General features: G+C 38.7%; 2 protein-coding genes across 4 annotated transcripts; one reads left to right on the top strand and one right to left on the bottom strand.

Annotated features, from left to right (window-relative positions):
- The first annotated feature begins 717 nt into the window (after positions 1-717).
- Positions 718-10922, top strand: LOC121377438. 2 transcript variants are annotated; one of them, XM_041505421.1, is made up of 3 exons: positions 718-838; positions 7288-8110; positions 9962-10922. In XM_041505421.1, exons 2-3 carry the CDS (start codon positions 7319-7321, stop codon positions 10028-10030), a joined length of 861 nt encoding a protein of 286 aa, XP_041361355.1. In that variant the 5' UTR covers positions 718-838; positions 7288-7318; the 3' UTR covers positions 10031-10922. The 2 variants fall into 2 exon arrangements, with proteins under 2 accessions (XP_041361355.1, XP_041361356.1); XM_041505422.1 differs by having other exon boundaries at positions 7288-8133.
- Positions 10923-12046: 1124 nt separating this feature from the next.
- Positions 12047-26337, bottom strand: LOC121377480 (mediator of RNA polymerase II transcription subunit 30-like). Of its 2 annotated transcripts, none has more exons than XM_041505490.1 (5): positions 26223-26337; positions 22336-22608; positions 16934-17092; positions 14176-14271; positions 12047-12885 (listed from the first exon to the last, which is right to left on the bottom strand). In XM_041505490.1, exons 2-5 carry the CDS (start codon positions 22573-22575, stop codon positions 12787-12789), a joined length of 594 nt encoding a protein of 197 aa, XP_041361424.1. In that variant the 5' UTR covers positions 22576-22608; positions 26223-26337; the 3' UTR covers positions 12047-12786. The 2 variants fall into 2 exon arrangements, with proteins under 2 accessions (XP_041361424.1, XP_041361426.1); XM_041505492.1 differs by having other exon boundaries at positions 14176-14268.
- Positions 26338-27238: the final 901 nt, after the last annotated feature.

Here is a 27238-nt window from a genome sequence, read left to right as displayed (position 1 = left end):
AGCTGTAAGACAAAATGTACTCACCGTCGTGTATCGAAGCGAGCTTTATCCGCCATTTTGGTAGTGGTGTACGAAGTTCAAGCACGTGTTATACGGTTTAGGTTGGACCCCTTGTAAACGTTGTAATCCAGATTCGGGCACATCTGTTTAATCGGGCAAAAACCGACCTGTTCCCCTACAAAACTCGGAGCCCATACGGCGCCTATGGCAACAATTTCATAATTTATCTTTTTAATCAATGTCATTACGTTGCCTGTGTGTTGAACGGCCCCTTTCTCAACAAATACCACCCTTTCAAAATTCCTGGATCCATCTGCACCATGCAGCCGTTATAACTGCTACTGGAGTCACGTGGCGGTGAATTAAAAAAAACACAAAAAAAACAACAACAACTAAGAAACAAACAAACAAACAAACAAATCACAACAAATATGAAGGAAACATCAAGGAAAATATTGTTATTTCTATTAATATAAAATATATTTATTCTAAATCTCAAGGTCGATAGGCCTATTTCTTTTTCTAAATTAATCTTTATAACTCATGACAAATCGACTACATGTGTAGCCTTTATTCTAGGAAATGAATACCCTTTTGAAAATCGTGTACGTTTTACCGGAGTACACCGCTATTCTTAGCGACAGGTGTGTACCTGTACAATTGGACAACACACGATATTGGAATATAATTCTAAAATATTACTGGGTTTGTTTAATCTCTACGTCACGTTATGCCTGTGACCAAGGCAAGTGTCAACACAAAATATACGAAACATTTACACGAACGTACATCGATGATTTCTCGCAGGAGTGTTATTAACTAAACATGAAATACTAAGGTAGGATAATATATATATTTTTTTTTTTTCTTGGTGTTAAATTATTATTGTTATTTAAACATTTACGTCATATTGTTTCTGAAAGTCCTAACTAGTATTTGTAGTAGCTTAAAGGGACACGCCCTATTAACGGCTAGTGTTTAAGCATTACGGCGTTGTTTTTCGCTATTAAACCCATTTTTTTCACAAATAAAATTGCACTTTACTTACATTTTATTATTTAGAATACACATTTCCATTCACCTGAAGTGTTTTTTGGTAATCCTGGTAATCCTGATGTTTGTAAAACCACGAAATGCATTTTTGATATTTCTTAAAAAGGCGCGTGCACTCGAGAAAAAAACGTTGAGCAGACGAGGTCTAATCTATTTTAGAGGGGACCTTCCCGTTTCAACATCACAGATGTTGGTATACCACGTGACCGTTATCATTTTGGTTCGGTTTGTTTTCTCGTGCACGGTTCGCGCAATCAACATCCGATTTGTTGTCGTTTGCTTGTCGTTCATTTGTGAGGTTTTTCTTCATAGTTCGTGCACATTTTCATTAACAATAAAGTTCAGACAAGTAAGTATCTCAATACAAAACATTACAAACCCTTAAAACCAATAAGTCTTACGATATCTGGAGAGGACAGAACAGTTGGAACATGCCCAGGAGAGGTGAAACGAACGCACCCCAAGTCTGTGTGCACTCTGTGCTTCGAGCGACATCTACCGGCGACATCAGAATACTAACTTTCAAAATTATTTCAAGTAATTGAGTCACGGGGATTCCCATGGTATTTATCGACATAAAACCTTCTTTTTTTACTCCATTTTATAAAAACGTGATCTAAGTGTGTTACAGGTTTGTAAATTAACCAGAATTATAATTACTTTTCGCCGGCTGAAACTAGGGTGTGCGACTTTAAAACTTGAAATTATTTTCCACCTATATTTTGGGTTTTTTATGTACGAAATTTAAATTTAAATAAACAAACATAGCTTATATCGTGGATTATCTTTATGTTGTTGTTATCTTTTATCTAAAATAACGTTAACACTGTAGTAAATAATATATACTAATTACAAAAGGAAACGCGAATACAATCTGGGGCGATGAAAACGCAGACCTGTAAAATAAATATTGTCATGGGAAAAATAAAATAAATCTGGGGAAATTCTAGACACGGCAAGCGTCTCGTCTGCCTCATGTTGGCTACGCCATTGACAATTAAATGTACAGCCGTATCATTAATTAATTATTTGATTAACACATACTGAGATTCAGGAGCAATCTGGTCGATATAACATTTATAATTTGATTTTTTTTTCTCACAGAATAGAGAGTTGGTAATGAATGAATAAAGGAATCAATTAATATTTAACGACACCCCAGCACGAAAAATACATCGGCTATTGGGTGTCAAACTATGGTAAATTTAAAACATGAAGTGATGATCAACATCAATATAAAAATTCAAGAGTCAAATAAAAACACAGTGTAAAGAACTATACAAAAATACAAATATCACAGATAGCCGTAATATTAAAATTTATAATAAAAATCAGTATCACGTAAAAATTGTAATAAAAGTTCTTGATGGAATCGAAATGATTCCATCACATTACGTTGGCCATATATATATATATATTTTCTTGTTTCTTTGAGATGCTTACACTCCACCAAAATGTACCGCCAGATTACACTGACAGTGCTCACACTGAGGTGGAGGATCTTTCTTCAAGATAAATGAATGGGTCAAGTAGGTATGACTGATGTGAGCACGACACAAGACTATTTCATCCTTCCTACACTGCCTATAGGAAGACTGCCTCTCTCCCAAGACTGGCTTGATAACACGAAGCTTGTTCGCAACCGCACTGTCCCAATCATGTTGCCAAGTTGAACAGATAAATTGGTTGATACTATGTTTAAAATCAGTATAGCGCACAACTACCCTGGCATGAGGCAAATCCAAAGCAGACTTGGCAGCTGAATCTGCCTTTTCATTAAGCCTGATGCCAGGGTTGGAAATTAAGTAAACCTAATCCACCGGTAAAGATGTATCCTAACTGGACGGGAGCGATGCGAGCGATTATTTTAGAAATCATTGATTTCAATTGCAGTATCCTAACCGGACGCGTGCGACGCGACATATTTATCTATTGCGCCATACGTGTGCGGTCAGGATACAGCTTTAAAACCTTGGTTGGCTGGGAAGCAGGCCGATTTTCCCCCGAATTAATCAAAAGTGCCCGATTCTGGATTACACCGTTTATTCATATTAGCATTACTGCCAGACAGCTATATATGGTTGCAAACGAATCGCCACATGTTTTTACATGGATAACACCTAATAATGATGGAAATACACGATGAAAAGTGTTCAGGCCAGCTCATTTTTCCCCAATGTTTCTATTGTGTTTGCCCGAAATTGAGGATTTTCTCCCCCCCCCCCCCCCCCCCACCTACCCCGTCTCGTACGCTTATGGTATATTCTTACACACTCGTTGATGAGAACACCATATGTTATTTATGGTTACACATGGTTGTTAACACATGTACGTGTGTTAACAATTTGAAGACATACGACTGCCTACTCCTAGGTGATAACCAGGTCACCAATGCCATACGTCCAATAAAAAACCAGCGCGATGGAAATCGATTAGACTGTCTGTGACACGTAAGTTAGCTACCAGTGCAACGGCTTTAAATAATTTTTAGTGGAAAAAGGTGTTAAAATTTACTTAAAACCTTGTTTTTGAGGATATGTAAGAAATAGAATACTACTAAACTCGTATCCGTTTGATACCATTTATCTCACAACTCGTTATTTAAAAACGTATCAAACTTGCTTTCGCTCGTTGTTAAAACAACTCGTGAGATAAAATTGTATCTAACGGCCACTCATGTATACTCAACAACAAAAGTTTAGCTAATGTTAAAAGAAATGGCATAACATTTATAAATTACCTATTTATATTAATTAGTATTCACATCTGAAATGTTTACCATTTACAAACAACATAAACTCATCAACCTTTGCCTTAACACAACAGGAGGACCTGGTTTTCTTTTAAGTTTATTCAACCATGGCAAATTTAGACGTCATAAAAGATGTTTGCTAAACTTTAGTTGTTGAGTATATTATTCTCTATTTATGATAAGATCACATGGTATCGTGATAAAGAAGTTTGGGTTTTGGTTTGTTTAACAACACTCGTGAATCGTGATAAAGAGTACCTATACTGTGATACGTTTTCTTATAAACTCATTCTTACCTAACAGCAGCTGAGTACATGTTTAGCACGAAAACATGTTCTTAAACAAACACACCTTACTTTATTTACCTGGAGTTGTGAAGCGTTGTTCTAGACAGTGGCGAGCGAACTTGTTAGGGGGTGCCGGGAAATGATCCCCCATAAAAAACAAAAACAGAAAGAAAAAAATTTGCTTAGCGAAGACGGATTTCGACACCTCACCCCACCCTCCTCTAATCACACGCCTGATTTACTATTCTCTTTCTTTTTAGTGTTAGAGTAAAATTTCATAGATAACACGCGACTTCCAAAGTTTACTGCGAGTACCATTCACCAACGACCCCCTTTGACTATTAGCATTAGCAACGTCATGTCCCAAACATTACTTATTTTATCTCCGCTGGTAAGTCAACACGATATTAAAGTTTACGTCAACACCTGTTATAGTATACATTACGTATTGAGTGTGTTAACACGGTAGTGCTGCAACGATAAACCGGTATACCGGTATACCGCGATAATTGATCAGCTCGATACGAACCGCGGTACAGTTTTGCGTATCGCGATTTTTATACGCTATTTTTTTTCCTTGTATTTTATTTGACTTGAAATAGGCAAATAAACAAACAAAAACCACATCATTTTATTAATTGGTGGTGACAGGAAGTGTAACTATCACGTTAAGCGTAGTCGGCTTACTTGTTGGCATACGAAGTGATAGGTCGGTTATACTTGGTTCTGACTTCTAAACAAAACGTGTTTAATGTCCATTGAAAATAACCAGTTAACGATAATTACAAATAAATGTTTTGTTACTTACACATTATCATTCATTGTTCATTTACGTTGGAATACGGCTACGGCTATCATCTTCAAAGAAATAAACCAACAAGTGAGAATCACACTTCGCTGTTTTTCACTGAACTCGGAATACTTCAGCCGATCGTTAAAAATACCTCGGCTAATAACCTCGGCTCTGGTTTGGTCGATCTGCCGAAACATAGCGACTCAATACGTACATTTCCGTGTTAAGCGAGCAGCAACGGAAAAGCCCGATAGTAAGGATTTCCGAATGTGACAATTTATAAATAGTTTGACACCGTCACACCGGTGTTCTAGTAGACAAGTATTGTGTTAAAAAATAAAAATATGGCCTAAAACATTTAGCCTGACAGCTGAAACTAATAAAAATCATTAAAAAGTTATGCCTTCTGTTTTTATTAAAAAAAAAACCCAACCCATAAATATTAAATTTAAATAATATCAACTATATTGCAATACATATTGCAATACGGTTTCTTATATCGCAATATATCGCAATACGGTTTTGACCGTATCGTTGCACCCCTATAACACGGTATCATGGGCGTCAGGTGCGGAGTGGGGGAGAGGAGGGGTAGTGCACCACCCCCAACGCTAAAGAGTATGCACTGCACCCACCCACCGCTTGAAAGGCGAATTAATATAATTACTAAACAGTTGTTGGCATCTTCGTTGCCTATAGTTATGTTTACATGTAAAGAGTTTGTGTTGTTTAACACCACCACTAGAGCACATTGATTAATTAACATCGACTATTGGATTTCAAACATTTGGTAATTCTGACACATAGTCATCAGAGAAAACCCGCTACATTTTTCCATCAGCAGCAAGGGATCTTTTATATGTACTTTCTGACAGACAGGAAAGCATATACCACGGCCTTTGACAAGTTGTGGTGCATTGGTTGGAACGAGAAAAATGTTTACATGTAAAGACTATTACGTGTCTAATTGCGACACTTGAATAAAGCCTTTTTCAGTAGAACAGTCGTCTGTGTTTTGGGTCGTAGGAAAAAGAAGCCCTTCAGTGCAACCATTCTCTGATCGGGGTTTTCCCATCCCATCCAGTGTCTCACGACTATTGGCACTGGTTGGTAGAGCGTTGGACTCCCATTCAAAGAGTCTGTTGTTCGAATCCCCTAAGTGGAGACTGATTTTTCTGTTACAGTCAAAGCTTGTGATGTCCTGTCCGTTGGGAATTGCATATAAAAGAATCCTTGTTGCTAATGGAAAAAACCCAACCCAACCCACATATAGACTATATATCAGATTTACCAAATGCCTGACATCCAATAGCCGATGTTTAATAAATCAACGTGCTCTAGTGGTGTCGTCAAATAACACAAACTTTCTTTTAGTGTCTAGACAATGAGAGAAGAAACTCGCTGCTGTTACTTTGGTGATATTGCTGATTATCGGTCACGAGTCTACTTTTAGTAGCCTATCCATTCTTGTCTCACTTACTTTTCGTGATTGTGTCCAATTAAGGTTCAAGCACGCGATCCTGGGCACACCTCAGTTACGTGGGTTGTCTGTCTAGGACATTGGATTGGTGGGTAATTAATTAGTGGTTAGTTAGAGAGAATATGGTGTAGTGGTCATACACCTACCCACTGAGTCGTTAAACTCGCTCTAGCTGGGAGTCGGTACCAGGCTGCGAACCCAGTACCTGCCAGCCTTAATTCCGATGGCTTAACTACTACACCACCAAGGCCGGTGCCATTAGGTCAGGTCAGGTCAGAGGTTTTAACGTGTACATTCGGAGCAAGCTGTTGTAGCACACGCCTGTCATGGACGCAGGTGTCGATTTTCACCAGCTCCTCTGTCCAAGACAGGGCCTATCCATTAGGTCAGGTCAGGTCAGGTCAGGTCAGGTCAGAGTGTTTAACGTGCATTCAGAACAAGCTGTTGTAGCACACGCCTGTCCTGGGCACAGGTGCCGGCCTCAGCCGGCTCCTCTGTCCTGGACAGGCGGGCCTATCCATTAACACCAAAGGGTCTTTTATAGAGTCAAATTTGTTAATCCACTTAATGTGGTTAACCTACAAACATGTAATACCTTAATTTGGATATAGAGTGAAACAAGTCTGTGACGCTGAAACGGGGGACATACCCTTAAAAATACACTACAGCTAGTCTTCATAACCTTTACTTCTCAGAGTAAAATGTAAACATTTTTTTTTATTATATTAGAAACACCAGGATGACCAAAAACATTTAGGATACACAGAAATGGATACGCTAGATAATGTCTGATTTCCATACTGGAAAAAATCCGTTGTAGTGTTTATCACTTTAATAAATCAATGTGTTCTAGTGCGGTTGTTAAACAAAATAAACGTTTGGTTGTCCACAACTGTCAAACAGTGTTTATTTCATACTTCAGGGACAACACATGAGAGTCTAGATCTACATCAATGACTCAGTTATCTCCCACGTGGACCAAGAAACGAATCCCTCAGGAAGAACTGGACGCCTATTTGAACGGAAACCCCACCAGTACGTCAGGACCCCAGCACTTCCTTTACAAACCCAACCACGATGACAGTCTCGGAAAAAATCAAACTACGTCTTCCCGCTCTGTAGTGCAGAACGCGCGCAACCGGAAGTTGCGGAAGTTAGCCGTGGCGGCAAGAAATAATTTTTCAAAATCAATGGACGTCAATTCCAAAATCTCCATCTCTGAACGGCTACCCATGGGACCAGACATTCGATTCCGTGAATATAAATCTTACACGCCTTATAAACCAAACCCTGCATTTTCTGTGGATCCATTTAAAAAGTATATCTCTTCTGACAGCAAAAGAAATGCAAATGGATACCTAAGTGGGGAATATCGCGAGTACGGGTCTGACAGAAAACGTCCCGTGGTCGTAAAACAGAAGACCGTCTCAAAACCACAAAAGACCGTCTCAAAACCACAAAAGACAAAATCAAAGCCGAATAAGCAGGTTCCAGAAAAGATTATCCCAAAACCAGAAAAGCCAAAATCAAAGGCTGTTAAGCAGGTTCCAGAAAAGAATGTCACAATATCGGATGAAATAAAACCGAAGGAAAATTATCACAATCTGGAAAAGATGATTAAACCCGAAAAGAAAACTGTGCAGATTAAAACAGTCGATGATGAATTCGTTGTTAAACAATATTTTAATGCACCGAGAGCGGCAACAGTGACGGCGGCGGCACAGGCATGGAGGCGGATGTACGAGGTAAAAGACCATTAAAACTAAAGGTAGTTGTTCTTCTGTGGTCACAATTTGTAAGAAGATGTTTGGAAATCGTCTGTAGGCGGGGCGAGACGTAGTCCAGTGGTACAGCGCTTGCTCGATGCGCGGTTGGTGTGGGATCGATCCCCGTCAGTGGGCCCATTGGACTATTTCTCGTTCCAGCCAGTGCACCGCGACTGGTATATCAAATACCGTGGTATGTACTACCTTGTCTGTGGGATGGTGCATATAAAAGATCCCTTGCTGCTAATCGAAAAGAGTAGCCCATGAAGTGGCGACAGCGGGTTTCCTCTCTCAATATCTGTGTGGTCCTTAACCATATTTCTGACGCCATTTAACCGTAAATACAATGTATTGAGTGCGTCGTTAAATAAAACATTTCTTTCTTTCTTTCGTCTGTAGGCTATATATGAATTAATAATCTTGCATGCAGTGTGAATAAATGCATTAAAAAATACTACAGGGCCCGTGCTTTAAAAAAAGACCCCAACAACTTAAGACCCAAAACACACCGGATCTGGATCTGGGTATAGCGAGTATGGTACCAGTCTAATATTTACAACACCACGTCAACTGTGACAAAACACACCGCGTCTGTGCCTGCGTGAACTACAGATCTGGCAACAAACGACATAGAACATCAGAGGCGGATCCAGAAAATCCAGTTGGGGGGTGGAATGCCAAGGGAACTTTGGGGAGGTTTGGAGGGGGATCGTAAAAAAAATGAAAATTAATATATAATAAAATTATAACTATTGCAAAATTTAGGGAGGGGGCGGGCCCCCGCCCCCCCCCCCCCCCCCCCCCCCCCCCCCCCCGATCCGCCTCTGAACATGCGCTTTTTTCACAATGTCAGACTGGCATCTACACAATAGGAAAGGTATTTATTAATCATTGTCGATTTCTCATACTTATTTTTGGTGTTTATAGAAGTAAATTTATATAAAGATATGAACTCGACAATACATATCGACAACACGTTCCAGCTACAGACCCAGATGTCAAAACACACAATACACGGCGTATTTGCCACACTCGCCAGGACCAGACACGGCGTCGGTGTGTTTTGGGCCTAAAGAGTCTAGACTCAATCCCAAATGACGTCAAACGCTAAAAGGTTTATAAAACCCCCAATTCAGATCATAAAGTTTCATGTGAAAGAGTGATGTTTCAACGTTTTGATTGTTCAGATGGCATGTCATCTGCACATGCCATAACATTCGTTTTACTTAAATATTTATTAACAGACAGAACATTAACTGGTTGATCACATAGTCATAGTCACTAAAGATTTGTTGAAACAAGTCTGAGACGACCGTGACATTTTTTAATGAAGGGGTGGGACGTAGCCCAGTGGTAAAGCACTCGCTCGATGCACAGTTGGTCTGGGATTGATCCCCGTTGGTGGGCCCATTGCGCTATTTCTCGTTCCAGCCAGTGCACCACGACTGGTATATCAAAGGCCGTGGTATGTACTACCCTGTCTATGGGATGGTGCATATAAAAGATCCCTTGCTGCTAATCGAAGAGTAGCCCATGAAGTGGCGACAGCAGGTTTCCTGTCAATATCTGTGTGGTCCTTAACCATATAACCGTAAATAAAATTTGTCGAGTGCGTCGTTAAATAAAACATTTCCTTCCTTCCATAACCATATGTCTGAAGCCATATAACCGTAAATAAAATGTGTTGAGTGTGTCGTTAAATAAAACATTTCCTTCCTTCCATAACCATATGTCTGAAGCCATATAACCGTAAATAAAATGTGTTGAGTGTGTCGTTAAATAATTTTTTTTTTTTTTTTTTTAATGACGCCATGTTTCTTTTCTTTGCAGCAACATCCGGTTGGGGCACGTGAGAGTATCCGACGTTCGATGAGGTGGAACGGAGCAATAGACTTCTGACATTCTAGCACCCTTAGTTATAGTCGGAATGTCCTGTGGAATAGGCCTACAGGGCTAATTTTTTTCAAGACATAGCCTAAAATATATCACAGGAGTCTTAATTTTCCACACTGTCCCAAGCCCTTCCCTCACCCCGTATTGTTTTATTTGTAGAATGACGTCAGTGTTTCTGTCAGAAAGAAATTTTTGGGTATGGCGCTACGGAATTGAATGGAACCACATTTAACGGGGTATGGATGGCCTCCCCAAGAAAGAAAATGGGTTAAGGTTAGGGTTAAAAAAATCATACAGCAATGACGAGAGTAATTAATTTTGTCAAAGGTTAACTTTAAAAAGAAAATCTGCCAAAACAATTGCCCGTTTTACCCTCTGGCAGAAACCCTGGACGTATTTTCATCTTGGCATCACATATTTCTTTCGGCCTGCTACTTCTAAAAAATAACGGCTGACCATATTTTGCTTGCCATTTCGAGCCCTGGCCTATATTTATAATTTATGCAATACTTGATGATGAATTTGAACAGAATGACCCTCGAGACAAGAACATACTAGCTGACTATACAGCATATTATGTTCGCTATATTTTTGTTGTTAATTCGTTTGTCTAATGTCACCTATTGTGATAACTGTAAAATGTTTCAAAGTTGTTATTCACTTGTGATCAACAAGGTCTGTAATGTGTTGGTGAACCCATTCTTTGATTGGCAATCGGTCCGTAGGTAAGCGACAGTCTCATATAAAAACATGTAGTCGGTGCTATGATAATAAAAGAGGAGCAGGACGCAGCCCAGTGGTAAAGCGCTTGCTCGATGCGGTTTGGGAACGATCCCCGTCGGTGGGCCCATTGGGCTATTTCTCGTTCCAGCCAGTGCGTGACTGGTATATCAAAGGCCGTGGTATGTACTAACCTGTTTGTGGGATGGTGCATATAAAAGATCCCTTGCTGCTAATCGAAAAGAGTAGCCCATGAAGTTGTGACAGGGGGTTTCCTCCCTCAATATCTGTGTGGTCGTTAATCATATGTCCGACGCCATATAACCGTAAATACAATGTGTTGAGTGTGTTGTTAAATAAAACATTTCTTTCTTTCCTTTTATGATAATAAATTGATTGCGAACATCTACAAGCGCTGGTCCTCCTGAATGCACTACATAGGTAATAATGTCGTTTACCAAACAATTGTGACAAAGAAGGAAATGTTTTATTTAACGATGCACTCAACACATTTTATTTACAGTTATATGGCATCAGACATATGGTTAAGGACCACACAGATATTGAGAGAGAAAACCTGCTATTGCCACTTCATGGGCTACTCTTTTTTGATTAGCAGCAAGGGATCTTTTATATCCATGATCCCACAGACAGGCTAGTACATACCACAGCCTTTGTTACACCAGTTGTGGAGCACTGGCTGAAACGAGAAATAGCCCAATGGGCCCACTGACGGGGATTGAGCCCAAACAGACAGTGCACCAGACATATACTTTACCACTGGGCTACATCCTGCCCCATATAGGTAATGATGTCGTTTACCAAACAATTGTGACAAAGAAGGAAATGTTTTATTTAACGACGCACTCAGCACATTTTATTTATGGTTATATGGCGTCAGACATATGGTTAAGGACCACAGAGATATTGAGAGAGGAAACCCGCTGTCACCAAGATAGTATAGTACATACCATGGCCTTTGTTACACCAGTTGTGGAGACCGACCGTGAATCAAGCGAATGCGTTACCACTGGGCTATGTCCCATCCACTTCGTGACAAAGAAATGATGATCATCATGATCATTTAAATAAGAACTTATTTTGTGAATTTTTGTTATTAATCAAAATGTTAACAAGGATGTGATTTTACAGCTGTTTATTCAATTTCAGGTTCTTTTTTCTTTTATTTTCTTAATTTGTTTTGTAAAATATTGTTGATAATTAACCAAAAAGAAAAAAAAAAGTGTTTTGTTTAATGACACCACTGGAGCACATTGATTATGATAATGAACAATATTAAACTGAATTTTAAATATTTATTAGATTTATATGTATACAAAATGAATGTCCATGTCAAACAAGACCACAGTTCCCAGAGCACATCCTGCAATTCTGCCCCCGCTACGATGAAGCCAGGATAAAGCACTGGCCGAATGGAGCAACACTGGCTGTCAAGCTTTGGGGTTCCACAACCACAACCTGACTCCAAATCTAAAGCATGATCAACTATAGCTTCAACGCGGAAGAAGTATACAAAATAAACAATGCGACTACTAAAAATTATGATTAAAAAATCAATAGCACATTTTACTTTCAGTGCCTGGCACTGGTACAGTCTGGGCTAGGCATATTCCTGATCCAATCGCATGGTTTTGTCTTTCTGCCACATCATTGCTTCAAAGTCTCAACGATAATCTATATTTAATTGTTCACAACTATTTTTTTTAAATGTTTTTTACCATTCATCCACAACTGTACAATGCATGTGGCCTCTACTATTTTTACAAGGCGACATGGATTTTTCCACATTGACAATGAGTCGAAAGTCGGGCTGAACAAAGCAATGTTTTTGGTAACTTCACCTGATTAGGTGATGCCTGATAACAATGATACTATTGTAAACATCATTTATGCTGGATATCTGACAAGTTCTCTCTGGGACCATGAACATTCAAAGGTTTTATTCAGGGTTTTTTCTGGTTATCTCCCTTTAGTTACGCCACTGGATGAGATTTTTTAATAAATATGTACACGAAACATTTTCATGTTTTTCTCATTGTAATCATGGTGTTAATCTCCCAGATTATTGTTCTGATTTGATCAATGATATCTTTTAGTTCTTGGTTTTTCAGTCGCACTTGCTGAAATAGATAAAGATATAAATATTTAGATGTGTTGAATTGAACATCAAGAACACAATAAACTACTTTCACCATGAGATAAAATTATAGAAATTTGTCACCATCTTTGTTTTACAATACAGTACATGACAGAACAACAATGTCAACTAGCAATACATAGTTGGGTTTTTATAAATACCACGGATGAACTGACATCAACAGCCCTCAAAATACTTGACAGCAATCAGCAGTGACTCCAAAAAAGCTGTTTTAATTTTTTTTTATCTGCAATAGCATTTTTATTATTGAACGTTTACTTAAGACATTGAGGAAATCTCCTGCAGTCACAGAGGCCACAACAATACAGCACATACCATGGTTGTTGATGTGACAGGACTCCAAACATCATGGCTTTAGAGAGAGAGAGAACGAGAGAGAGAGAGAGAGAGAGAGAGAGAGAGAGAGAATGACACATTCAACACATTTTAAGTTTGGTTATATCACATCAAACATGCTTTAGGACCACATAGAATTAGAGAGGAAACCTGCAACCAGACAGGATAGTACACACTAAATGGGTTACTTGTTTTGAGAGATCTTTTATATGTAGATAGGATAGTACATACCATGGACTTTATTACACCAGTTGTAGGCCACTGGCTGGAATGAGAAACAATCCAATGGGCCAACTGACAGGGATCAATCCTAGACCAATACAATGGCTTTTGATACACAAGTCATGAGACACTGGTTGGAATGGAAAAAACAATAGGTCCAATCAGGACAATCATATAAGGCACTGGTTGATATGGGGCATAGCCAAGATTTGAGAGTAAAATGACAAAACATTACCTCAACTACCTCTCTGTGTTCATCAGCCACTGAGGCTATTACAGGACAGCACATACCATGACTTGATGCGACAATCGTGTGACACTGGTTGAAATAGGGGAGTCAGGGCTAGCTCTGGCAGTCACCAAATTCACCAATTGCGAATTTTAAACTCGATTGGTGAATTTTATTTTAATTTGGCGAAATAATTTCATGATTGGTATTTTTTGGAAAATAATGGTGGGTTTCTGTAATTTTTGAAGTTAAATAGATAAATTGGCGAAGTTTTCTGCACATCCAGAGCTAGCCCTGAAGTAATTGAGAGTAAAATGACAAAACATTACCTCAACTACCTCTCTGTGTTCATCCACCACATAAGTTAGTACATGACAGCACATACCATTACTTGATGTGATAATCACAAGACACTGGTTGAGATGGGGGAAGCCCAGATTTGAGAGTAAAATGACAAAACATTACCTCAACCACCTCTCTGTGTTCATCCACCACAACTCGGTAAACTTCAGAATTCGTCGCCTCATTCTCAATCTGCGACCCAACGTATGGGATTAACTGCTGCAATAAATAAATAAATAATTTACACATGTATGTGAAGTCAGATCTCCTTACGATGACATTACAACATCTGATAAATCTTTAAACTGCACTTTTACACTGAAATTTATAATAAACAAGCATCTTGAGAGTACTGCTAAAGCAATACATGTCCCCTACCGTGCCCAACAATTTTTCATATTTTCTAAATTCAAGGGCCATAACTGTGAAAAGTGGGTAAATCACCATGAAACTTCAACCTGATTTGTAAAGTTATAGACAAATGATAAAGCTATATGAAAAATGTCTTCTTCATATTTTTAGTCATTGCAAAAATCTGGAAAACAAATGTTCACATCTCCTAAGTTCAAGGGCCATAACTCTGTTAAAAAAAGAAGAGTAAATCGCCATGAAAGTCACTTGATCTGTAACAGTACATGATAAACCTAAAAACTAAATTTCAGCTCAATATCTAAAGGTCTTCTGAAAAAATAAGTCTGAGAAACAAATGGTCAAATCTCCCAAGTTCAAGGGCCATAACTCTGTCAACAATGGGAGAGACGGACAGACGGAAGGACGGAGATGAAACCTAGTCTCCTCCGGTTGGACCGATAGGGGACTAATATGTTTGTTTTGTTTAACAAGTTATAACAACACCACTAGAGCACATTGATTTATTAATCATCGGCTATTGGATGTCAAACAGTAGCAGTACAACTTTCCCACACTGCGGCCTTCGATATACCAGTTGTGGGGGTTCGATCCTATGACCCAAGCATGAGAGAGAGAGAGATTATTTAATGACACACTGAACACATTTTGGTTATTGGTTATATGGTGTTGGACATAATTATCGTTTAGGACCACAGAGATAATTAGAGAGGAAACCTGCAACCACCACTCACTGGGTTACTCTTTTTGAGGGATCTTTTATATACATCATCCCATAAACAAGATAGTACACACCATTGCCTTTATTACACCAGTAGTGGAGCACTGGCTGGAATGAGAAACAGCCCAATGGGCCCACTGATGGAGATCAATCCCATATCAATATCATGGCCTTAAAGGAGAGGACAATTAAGGCATTTGGCCTGGTATGCATATTCAACGATATATAATGCACATTATTGCTTAATAGCAACACGTATAATCATATAGTTAATTAATAAAACGGTTAAATGTGACGGCTATTATATATAACGGGCGCATCCATTTTGTACCATCTCAGTGAGTACGCCCTCTGGCGAGCTGGTGGTTACATAATACTTAACGTGTCATGTCAGGAATGAGCCTTAGAATTAGAGAAACACAATCTACCTGGTTTTTGCGGGATGATAAATAGTCATACATTGCAATGTTCTGTAATAATACACATCCCAGTAAGCCAGCAATAAGTATATCCAGCACTATATATATTATTTTTCAATACAAAATAAAATACCATTGTCAAAGTGGCTACACAACAAGTCGAAACAATTAACAATGTTTTGCCCATGCATTAACCTACGTACTGAAATGATACACGGAGTGTTTTCTTAGTTAATTGGTCTATGCTGTTAGTTGCTTCTACCTGTGATTCCTGATTGGCAGGTGTGTATTTGATTGGTAACCAGACGAGCCAATTAATTGACGCTGTCTAGACACAAAAATACATACCGGTATTGTGGAATATTACCTGTCGCCCCTAAAATTGTAATAGACATGGTTTATTACTGTAAATAGTTCTTTAAAACTATTGTTTAAGTAGATTTTTCCATCTAAAACCACAGAACTGACCAATTACGTAGTCCCAAAGAAAAGAAAATTATCACTTGGGTATCGTGGGTTGTCGTTTTTGTTCCAACGTAGCATATCAATAGGCGTAATAGTGTACATTTTTCCTTTGGATTATTAAACAGAGAAAAATACTATAAACCCATTTTGTTCCGTTAATGCAACTTGAAATATCTTTAGTTAAATAGTTTATTATATTATTACGTCATTTATGCTGTTTTACAAGTCAGGTTGATCAAAGAAAAACGCCTTGTCGAAAATTACTGCTTTTGTTTACACTGTACATATAGGAGATGGTCAGGAGCTGACGTCCCAAGCTATCCCACCGGACGTCACAAAAACGAAACAAAATGGCTGCCCCTAGTTAGCAGGAATAATCATGTTTTTTTATTGTGTCAGTATGTGTTGGTGGTCTGGGTATGCATCTTTCCAACACATGAGTTGACCCTACCTTTAAATACACAAGTCATGAGACTGGTTGGAATGGGAAAAACCAATAAGTCCAATGAAAATAATCGACACTATAACCCATCACACCTCAGGCGAATGCTCTACGACTGAAAAAAGTTTGTTTTGTTTAACAACACCAATAGAGATCAGATTTATTAATCATCGGCTATTGGATGTCAAACAATTGGTAATTTTTACATATAGTCTTAGAGAGGAAACACGCAACATTTTTCCATCAGTAGCAAGTGATATTTTATATGCACCATCCCACAGACAGAATACCACGGCCTTTGATATACCAGTCGGGATGCACTGGCTGGAACGAGAAATAGCCTAATGGGCCCACATACAGGGATCGATCCTAGACCGATTGCGCATCAAAGCGAGGGTTTTACCACTGGGCTACGTCCCGCCACTGCTTTACGACTGAGCCCAACCCGTGTAACTCATCCATTACCTCCTCCAAGGGTTCCTCAATCTGTGTAGATGATTCGTCCACTTTGTCCGAGATGGCGCGCAGTTTTCGGAACAACACCAGCATAAGTTTCAGCTGTTCCTCCAGGTGGAGCCTGCGCTCCTGAAATAACTGTGGCGTCGCGTTCAGTCCATTGGGAAGCTGAAAACATTAAAAATATACTCACTAGATCATTTGTTTATTATACATACTAAAATAACTGTCGTGTCGCGTTCAGCCCATTGGGAAGCTGAAAACATTAAAAATATACTCACTAGATCATTTGTTTATTATACATACTAAAATAACTGTCGTGTCGCGTTCAGCCCATTGGGAAACTGAAAACATTAAAACATACTTAATAGATTATCATTTGTTTATCATACATACTAAAATAACTGTGGTGTCGCGTTCAGCCCATTGGGAAACTGAAAACATTAAAACATACTTAATAGATTATCATTTGTTTATCATACATACTAAAATAACTGTGGTGTCGCGTTCAGCCCATTGGGAAACTAAAAACATTAAAACATACTTAATAGATTATCATTTGTTTATCATACATACTAAAATAACTGTGGAGTCGTGTTCAGTCCATTGGGTAGCTGAAAACATTAAAAATATACTCACTAGATCATTTGTTTATCATACATACTAAAATAACTGTGGTGTCGCGTTCAGCCCATTGGGAAACTGAAAACATTAAAACATACTTAATAGATTATCATTTGTTTATCATACATACTAAAATAACTGTGGTGTCGCGTTCAGCCCATTGGGAAACTGAAAACATTAAAACATACTTAATAGATTATCATTTGTTTATCATACATACTAAAATAACTGTGGTGTCGCGTTCAGCCCATTGGGAAACTAAAAACATTAAAACATACTTAATAGATTATCATTTGTTTATCATACATACTAAAATAACTGTGGAGTCGTGTTCAGTCCATTGGGTAGCTGAAAACATTAAAAATATACTCACTAGATCATTTGTTTATCATACATACTAAAATAACTGTGGTGTCGCGTTCAGCCCATTGGGAAACTGAAAACATTAAAACATACTTAATAGATTATCATTTGTTTATCATACATACTAAAATAACTGTGGTGTCGCGTTCAGCCCATTTGGAAGCTGAAAACATTAAAAATATACTCACTAGATCATTTGTTTATCATACATACTAAAATAACTGTGGTGTCGCGTTCAGCCCATTGGGAAACTGAAAACATTAAAACATACTTAATAGATTATCATTTGTTTATCATACATACTAAAATAACTGTGGTGTCGCGTTCAGCCCATTGGGAAGCTGAAAACATTAAAAATATACTCACTAGATCATTTGTTTATCATACATACTAAAATAACTGTCGTGTCACGTTCAGCCCATTGGGAAACTGAAAACATTAAAACATACTTAATAGATTATCATTTGTTTATCATACATACTAAAATAACTGTGGTGTCGCGTTCAGCCCATTGGGAAACTGAAAACATTAAAACATACTCAATAGATTATCATTTGTTTATCATACATACTAAAATAACTGTGGTGTCGCCTTCAGTCCATTTGGAAGCCGAAAATCTACCAGGGAAATTAATTATCACGAAAACTAAACTATACCAAAAATAAATTTTTACAAAAAAAAAAAAAAATTAAGTAACAGTTAAAAGAAACTTATCACTTTTAAAATAAGTTTATCTGAATAAAGATACTGCAATAAGTTTGAAAGTAATGAGAAAACATTCGCCAAAACACACCCTGTGTTTCCAAAAAGTCACTGTTTCCGGATTTAGTGAATTCCGTGCAGTCATGAAAAATGTGAAAAACAGCATAATTTGAATGTTAAAAATGCTTGTGCATGATTGTTGCATAAATACCGGTGTGGGACAAAGCAAGGAAGCAGTATCAAAAAGAACATCAGAACATCAGAGAGATACCGAGACTTACCCAAGCAGAACGCAACAGAGCTATCGGTATGGCCGATATGGGGGCCTCTCAACGGCAGATTGCAAGAACCTTCAACTGCAGTCAAGCCGCCATCAGCAACTTGTTGAGCCGTTATCAGCAGACAGGCCAAGCACAAGATCGTGCAAGATCGGGAAGACCAAGGGTCACAACGCCAGCTGAAGACCAATACATCCGGACAATCCACCTGCGGAACCAATTCATGACGGCGATTTCAATGGCAGTGACGGAACTGGGACACCCCATCAGCAAACGACTCTGCAGGGCTGGTATCAGAGCTGTCCGCCCCTCCCGTGGAATGGCTTTGACGCAGACTACAATGGGCATGAACTGTACGTCGGTGGCAGCGGCGTGATTGGGAAAGGGTGCTGTTCACGGATGAAAGTCGCTTCAACATGTTCCGAAATGATGGCCGAGTTCGTGTTTATCAACGTAGGGAAGAGCGACTGGCGCTGAACTGCGTCCAACATGTGCACCCTTTTGGTGGAGGCGGTGTCATGGTATGGGTCAACTGACAACAAGGCTTCTCATCATCCGTGTAAATCTGACTGGTCAAAGATACAGGGATGAAGTGTTGCGACCTGTTGTAGTGCCATTCTTGTGTCAACAGCCTAGGGGTACCATTTTGCAGCATGACAATGCACAACCTCATACAGTCAGACTTGTTCAGGATTATCTCATAGAGCATCTCTGGGATCATCTTGATCGACAGTTGAGACAACGTGTACCTCCCCCAGCAAATCGACAGCAGCTTTAACAGGTTTTGTTGGATGTTTGGCGCAGAATTCCTGCTGACGTCATCCGGCGACATCCATGAGGAGACGTGTTTTGGCGTGTATTGATGCAAGGGGTGGTCACACACACTACTGAGGACATGTCTTGTCCCATGATTTGACTTTAGAAGCACCTTTTGAAGGGACTCTGATTGTATAATTTTTAAATTATTAATACAGTCAAACTTCGATAACTCGATCTTGATGGGGACAATGAAATAGTTCGAGTTTCAAGGAGTTTTCGAAATGAATATATAAGAGTTCAAATTTGAAACTGCATTGCAGCTGGTTGATTTCGCTTAATATTGTAAGAAGCGTGTGCTTCACTGCCTACCTCTGAACTCTATGCATCCCCAGTTAAAAGGTAAATTAATATATCAGTCACCTCAACCCCCACACCACCCCATCTCATCCCACCCCAGCTGTTGGCATCGAAGATGCCTGTCTGTCATACATTCATTTTGCGTATATTGTAAAAGTAAGTAAATAAAACAAAAAGGATCACCCAGATGAATTTGAAATATATGCTTTGGCATATAGGCTACATGTATTTATTAAGAGAAAAAAAACGAAAAAAGAAGGCATTTACATACATATATAAATAACAAAAAGTAACATTGACATATTTTACAGATGTCAAAACATGGCGGAATGTAACTAACAAATAAAACACTGAATGCGGAATCACACTATAAGTACATTTGTTTTACACAGAATTATTTACACTTCACACCTCTACTTTCTTTCTCCAATCTGGCCACCCACCCTTCATTTCTGGGCCCTACACAAGATTGCTTGCATGACAAGAGAGCAGAACATTTTAAAACTGATCTAGCAAAACCCACATTACCGGGTCCTTCCCCAAATTGCTCTATCTCTGATGTATCCATTTTTAACATAACTAAATGACTAAACATTAACTAATACATAAATAGAAAAGCTAAAGTTTGACACGATTCACGCCTTTGAGAGCAAAAACAAATAGCACTAACAATTATTACAAATGCTCTTTGAAGTTAACCAGTTAATTAAGTATTACGTAGCGAGGCTCTCCACCACAGACGAACACTGACTATCAAACATAGGATCATTTCGTTCCGCTTAGTCAGCGATCTATTATTATGTAATTATCACCCTAATCCTCGACAGCCAAGACCACCCAAGACAGGCGTGCTTCGCTTGTTTGACATAATTGACAATACATTCATCTTTAAAATACTATCAGCAACAACAGTTTCATCAATCCAGACACGTCAAATTCTAGAGGTGCATACTCTATTAAATCTTTATGGTGGGACCAAAGAATTAGGTCAAGTTTTCGAAGTCTGAGTTTTCGACGGTCATTATTATTGGTTTGTACAGCAACTCGGTTGGGACCGTCGCTTCAGATCGAGAGATCAAAGTTTTCGAGAGATCGACGGTGGAGTGATCGAAGTTTGACTGTATGTGTAATTTTTTTTTAAATGTTCCATCCAAATAAAAGTACTTTTACACTTGGATCATTCTACTCATATGATCCACACAGTCCATCAGTGAAACCGACTAGAAATCCTGTAGTTAGGCACCTATGCTTAGTTCATTCATAATACATATACATGTGGCTTAATTGTTTGTTTTGTTTAACCAAACCACTAGAGCACACTGATTTATTAATCACTGGCTATTGGATGCTCCAGCCAGTGCACCACAACTGGTACATCAAAGGCCACGGTATGTGCTATCCTGTCTATGGGATGGTGCATATAAAAGATCCCTTGATGCTAATCGGAAAGAGTAGCCCAGGAAGTGGCGACAGCGGGTTTCTCTCTCAATATCTGTGTGGTCCTTAACCATATGTCCGACACCATATTTAACTGTAAATAAAATGTGTTGAGTGTGTCGTTAAATAAACCATTTCCTTCCTTCCTTCCTTCCATTCCACTGAATCCACTCTCAGGTTAATATTCATGCGTTTTTCATTTCTTAAACTGTCAGTATGTGTTGGTGGTCCGGGTAGGCATCTTTCCAACACATACTGCTCATATTTAACTTCACTGTCCCTTTAAGTTCAGACTCTGGATTAAACAGTACACACCTGATATTTAACTTCAACGCCCCTTTGAGTTCCAACTCTGGATTAAACAGTACGCACCTGATATTTAACTTCACTGCCCCTTTAAGTTCCAACTCTGGATTAAACAGTAAACATCTGATATTTAACTTCAATACCCCTTTAAGTTTGAACTCTGGATTAAACGGTACACACCTGATATTTAACTTCACCACCCTTTTAAGTTCCAACTCTGGATTAAACAGTATACATATGATATTTAACTTCACTGCCCCTTTAAGTTTGAACTCTGGATTAAACAGTACGCACCTATTATTTAACTTCACTACCCCTTTAAGTTCCAACTCTGGATTAAACAGTACACACCTGATATATTTAACTTCACCACACCTTTAAGTTCAAACTCTATGGATTAAACAGTACACATCTGATATTTAACTTCACTGCCCCTTTAAGTTTGAACTCTGGATTAAACAGTACGCACCTGATATTTAACTTCACTGCCCCTTTAAGTTCCAACTCTGGATTAAACAGTACACACCTGATATATTTAACTTCACCGCACCTTTAAGTTCAAACTCTGGATTAAACAGTACGCACCTGAATTCCCTTAGCCAGGACCTTGAACACATCCTGGGCTTTCTGCACAATATCGTGAACACAGTCCTGACCGAGCCGGCAGACTGTTATGGCATTCACTTCTTTGGTTGGCGACATCATCGGTGCCTGTGACATGGTCGGATGAATCGGCGGTGGCGGCTGCTGTCCGGACTGGAGGGACTGGTAACTCGCAGGTGCCGATGCCTGAGACTGGAGGGGGTAGTGACCAGGAGCAGCCATTTTGATCTGGTTTTACAATGTAACTATAGAGATCTGTAAGATACAACAAGTCAGTTGATAACGAAAGGAAGGAATTGAAGGAAATGTTTTATTTAATGACGCACTCAACACATTTTTTTTATTTACAGTTATATGGTGTCGGACATATGGTTAAGGACCACACAGATATTGAGAGAGGAAACCTGCTGTCACTACTTCATGGGCTACTCTTTTCGATTAGCAGCAAGGGATCTTTTATATGCACTATCCCACAGACAGGATAACATATACCACGGCCTTTGATATACCAGTCATGGTGCACTGGCTGGAGCGAGAAATAACCCAATGGGCCCACCGACGGGGATTGATCTCAGACCGACCGCGCATCAAGCCAACGCTTTACCACTTGGTTTGATAATGAAAGATGAACGATGAACGGTCGGTCGAAAGGTAAATGGCCGAGCTAATATAGGTTTTGATATTAGTGAATCGAGAGTAGCTCGTTAATTTTAGACCTTTACGATGCTGTGGTGTCTCCCTAGATTGCCCATAGGGCCCTTATAAAGGGCCTGACCGCTTCTGGTCGAGGCATCACCAAGTACCAAGTTATTACCAGCAGCAAGTATTGGGGGTTTGGGTGGGTAGTACCCAGAATTTGTTAATATACACAGGTGTAGCCTGTAGGAAGATACCAAAAAGTGGGGTGGATGGGCACACACACGTATAAAATTAATATATAAACCATTAATGCTGCTACAAAGTACCCCCTTCCCCGCTTCCTACGTCAGTGATGTAGATAGGCCTATCAACTGCTGAGCATGGGTAATAATTAAATAAACGGAATATTCAAGAATAACCACAGACATTAAACAGTTCACATTTATTTCAGTGTTTCAGTTAATTGGGAATAAATTAATTTGGGTGATTTTAGCATGGGTCTGTTCAATAGGCTAATAAACATTAAAACTATAAGTCCGTCCCATAGGGAACGCCTTAGCCCGAGTACTCTGACTGTAAGAAAGCTAGACGGACATTTGAACATAAACACGCTCTCATTATTTATGTCCAAATGTCCGTCTAGCTCTCTTACAGTCAGAGTACTCGGGCTAGGAACTCCTTTTTTATTACTATGAAATTTACTACAAGTTATTCATTTCTAAGCAGATTGATTTGTAAATTGCACACAAAATTAGTATTGTTTTGTTATTTCCAATACAAGTTGGACAAATCTGTGAAGTTTTTGTGCAGTCATCTACTGACTGGATAAATCTGTGAACTTTTTGTGCAAACATCTATTGACCAACTTGAACAAATTTGTGTAGTCATCCTCTGACAAAACTGGACAAAGCTGTGAAGTTTCTGTGCAGTTATCTACTGACTTTTATTGGTGAAAGGAATAGTTTGAACCTTTTTTGTTTTCCTGTCTTTTGAAAATGGCATGTGAAACTTAAAACTGACATTGACAGTGAGATTGTTTTTATTTCTCTCTGGCTGCAAAGAGTAAACTAAGATTTTTCAGACAGCTTGCCTTCATGTCTTTCATCTTGAGACTGAGTTTTTCTCTGGCAAACATATTTAAGGTAGGGTAACCTTTCTTTGAACTAAAAAAAAAAAAAAAAAATCCTACCTACCTACCCTACTTTTTTTGGCCATGTTACCTGAAACAAACTTCTTCTTTTTTTTGGCCTAATAGTTTGTTTGGTTTGATGATGCTATTCGAATGTCAAACATTTGGTAATTGTGACAAGTAGTCTTCAGAGAAAACTTAGTTTGAACCTGGTCACTACCCCCTCCAGTCTCAGGCATCGGTCATTATTTGTCATGTCAACTATGCCAGACTAAAACTGCAACAAAACATAACTCATTTATCAAAATGTTTTTCAATTTAGATATAATCTGTTAAAGGAGGGGACAATTAAGGCATTTGGCCTGGTATGCATATTCAACGATATATAATGCACATTATTGCTTAATATCAACAAGTATAATCGTATAGTTAATTAATAAAATGATTAAATGTGACGGCTATTATATATAACGGGCACAGCCATTTTGTACCATTCGAGCTGGTAGTTACATTATGCCTAACGTGTCACGTCAGTAATTAGTCTTAATTAGAATGTTTGTTTACACTGTGCATAGAGGAGATGGACGGAGCTGACGTCACTTTGCCCCAAGCTATACCACCGGACATCACAAAAACTAAACAAAATGGCTGGCCCCAGTTAGCAGGAATAATCATGTTTTTTTTATTAACTCTAAAATTACGCGTTTTTCATTTGTTAAAGTGTCAGTATGTGTTGGTGGTCCGGGTATGCATCTTTCCAACACATAAGGCTCTTGTTTGAGTTGACCCTACCTTTAATGAACCAGGAAGTGTTGTTTTATCATTTGTTGATAAATGGTTTGGGCGAGTTTGCGAGCTTTAAATAAAAACAAATGTGATGTGCCAGGATTTTATATGGGGGGGGGGGGGGGGGGGGGACCATATTAAGGAAGGGCAACCCACACTATGTGTGTATGATTTTATAAAATTGAATAGTGTAAAAATAAAAATAAAATAAATCGATTGGGGGGATGGTACCCGTGCCCGTCTTGCTGCGCCACTGGTCAGTACTGTTACCAAGTTGGTGATATGGACGGTAACCAGTCAATTCGTACCATAGTCATTTCGTACCCAATTTTACCATTTCGTACCCAAGTTCGTACCCTGGTCATTTCGTACCATAGTTATTTGGTCATTTTGTACCATAGTCATTTCGTACCAAAGTCCTTTCGTACCTCAATCATTGTGCAGCTTAGTTCACTGATAGATAGTAAAATGTCGAATTACTTATTTAAAAAATAAACATCAGGATAATGCAGCTATATATTGAAGCCCCACCCTTAAGAAAGAAAGTAACAAACAAACAACAAGAAAAGGATGATATATTACTTTTATCTTCAAACGTTTCCGATCATCATTATATTAATTACCAACAAGCACTTTGTGTTAGAATAACATATCAAGATCTTCTAAGACAAGCAGATCTCAGGGCTAAGGACGTAAGCCTATATAAGATAGGGGTGGGAGTGGGTGGTTGTCTTATATCATATGAAATGATCATCAGTGGCAATATACATATGCTCATTTAAACCTTTGCTCACTTTACAAGGTATGTTTACATGTCAACATTTATTCGTCAACAATAACAATAAGAAGTGGCATTCCATGACAAAAATAAGATACAGAGTATGAAACCACTATTGTACGAAATGACGAAACATTATGGTATGAGATGGTAAAAAGTGGGTATGATATGGCTATGGTACGAAATGACTGTGGTACGAAATGACCAAAGCACTATGGTACGAAACGACTATGGTACGAAATTACTATGGTACGAAATGACCATAAACTATGGTACGAAATGGATGGTACAGATGACTAGTAACCATATGGACATATCATGCGTGGTACTATCTTCAAATTTAAAAACAAATATTAATAACTATAATTTTGTTTTTGTCTGTTGAATTAGTTTTTGCCATGCATCTTTTGTCACATCTTTTGAGATTCTCCCTTTACAAATTACATTTAATGATGGGAGATACAAAAACTAGCCTACGTCATTCTGGGAGGAAAAAAATTCAATAATACGTTTAGTTAAAACAATTAATGAACTTACAGATAGGTATCGATATCAGTCTTCATATTATTGTTTTAGTTACTTCAGTGTTTTGTATTTGCCACTACATAATACTGAAGTTAGACAATCTCGATTTCTAACACGCGGACTTATTGTTAAGAGCCACGATGAAACAGCACATACGTTTCATTATTAGAGTCGTTTGTGATCACTGAAATCAAACCTTACATATATTATTCATTTCCGTACAATCTAAGTTTTTCTGGTCATACTGGCGTTTCTAATACCACAAAATGCATTTTTATATTTTTAATATGAGATGTAACAGTTATGGAAGGAAATGTTTTATAAACGACGCACTGAACACATTTTATTTACGGTTAGCCTATCTGGCTTCGGACAAATGGGCTACTCTTTTCGATCTCTTATATACACCATCCCACAGACAGGATAGTACACCAGTTGTAGAGTACTGGCTGGAACGAGAAATGGGTCCACCGACGGGAATCGAACCTAGATCGATCGCGCACAAGCGATCGAGCGATGTACCACTGAGCTACGTCCCGCCCCCTAACAGTTATGGAAAGAAAGAAAGAAATGTTATATTTAACGACGCACTCATCACAGTAATTTACGGTTATGACGTCGGACATATGGTTAAGTACCACACAGATATTGAGAGAGGAAACCCGCTGTCGTCACTTCGTAGGCTACTCTTTTCGATTAGCAGCAAGGGATTTTTTATATGCAACATCCCACAGTCAGGGTACTAGTACAGACCACGGCCGTTGACATACCAGTCGTGGTGCACTGGCTTGAACGAGAAATAGCCCAATGGGCCCACCGACGGGGATCGATCCCAGACCGACCGCGCATAGAGCGAGCGCTGTACCACTGGTCTACGTCCAGCTCAACAGTTATGGAGTCGAGTTTTAGTCTGTTTTTACAATTTCACTGTTTCAACTTCACATACTCTTGTTTCACTCTCTTCTAACGTTAGCCAAATGTGTTACATGTTTGTAACTTAACCAAACTTAGTGTCCATTTTTACGGGT

The sequence above is a fragment of the Gigantopelta aegis genome, chromosome 7 (genome assembly GCF_016097555.1).
Source record: "Gigantopelta aegis isolate Gae_Host chromosome 7, Gae_host_genome, whole genome shotgun sequence".
Classification (NCBI taxonomy): domain Eukaryota; kingdom Metazoa; phylum Mollusca; class Gastropoda; order Neomphalida; family Peltospiridae; genus Gigantopelta; species Gigantopelta aegis.
Note: the sequence above shows the minus strand (reverse complement) of the source record. Positions and strands in the feature narration are given on the sequence as shown.

Bases quoted from the DNA above. Each gene is read 5' to 3' on its own strand.
- LOC121377438 (XM_041505421.1), top strand. From the start codon at position 7,319: ATGACTCAGTTATCTCCCACGTGGACCAAGAAACGAATCCCTCAGGAA. The intron at 8,111-9,961 runs GTAAAAGACCAT...TTTTCTTTGCAG, and splicing joins CATGGAGGCGGATGTACGAG to CAACATCCGGTTGGGGCACG.
- LOC121377480 (XM_041505490.1), bottom strand. From the start codon at position 22,575: ATGGCTGCTCCTGGTCACTACCCCCTCCAGTCTCAGGCATCGGCACCT. The intron at 17,093-22,335 runs GTGCGTACTGTT...TAATGTTTTCAG, and splicing joins TCCTGGCTAAGGGAATTCAG to CTTCCCAATGGACTGAACGC. The intron at 12,886-14,175 runs GTAATGTTTTGT...TATCTATTTCAG, and splicing joins AACACAGAGAGGTGGTTGAG to CAAGTGCGACTGAAAAACCA.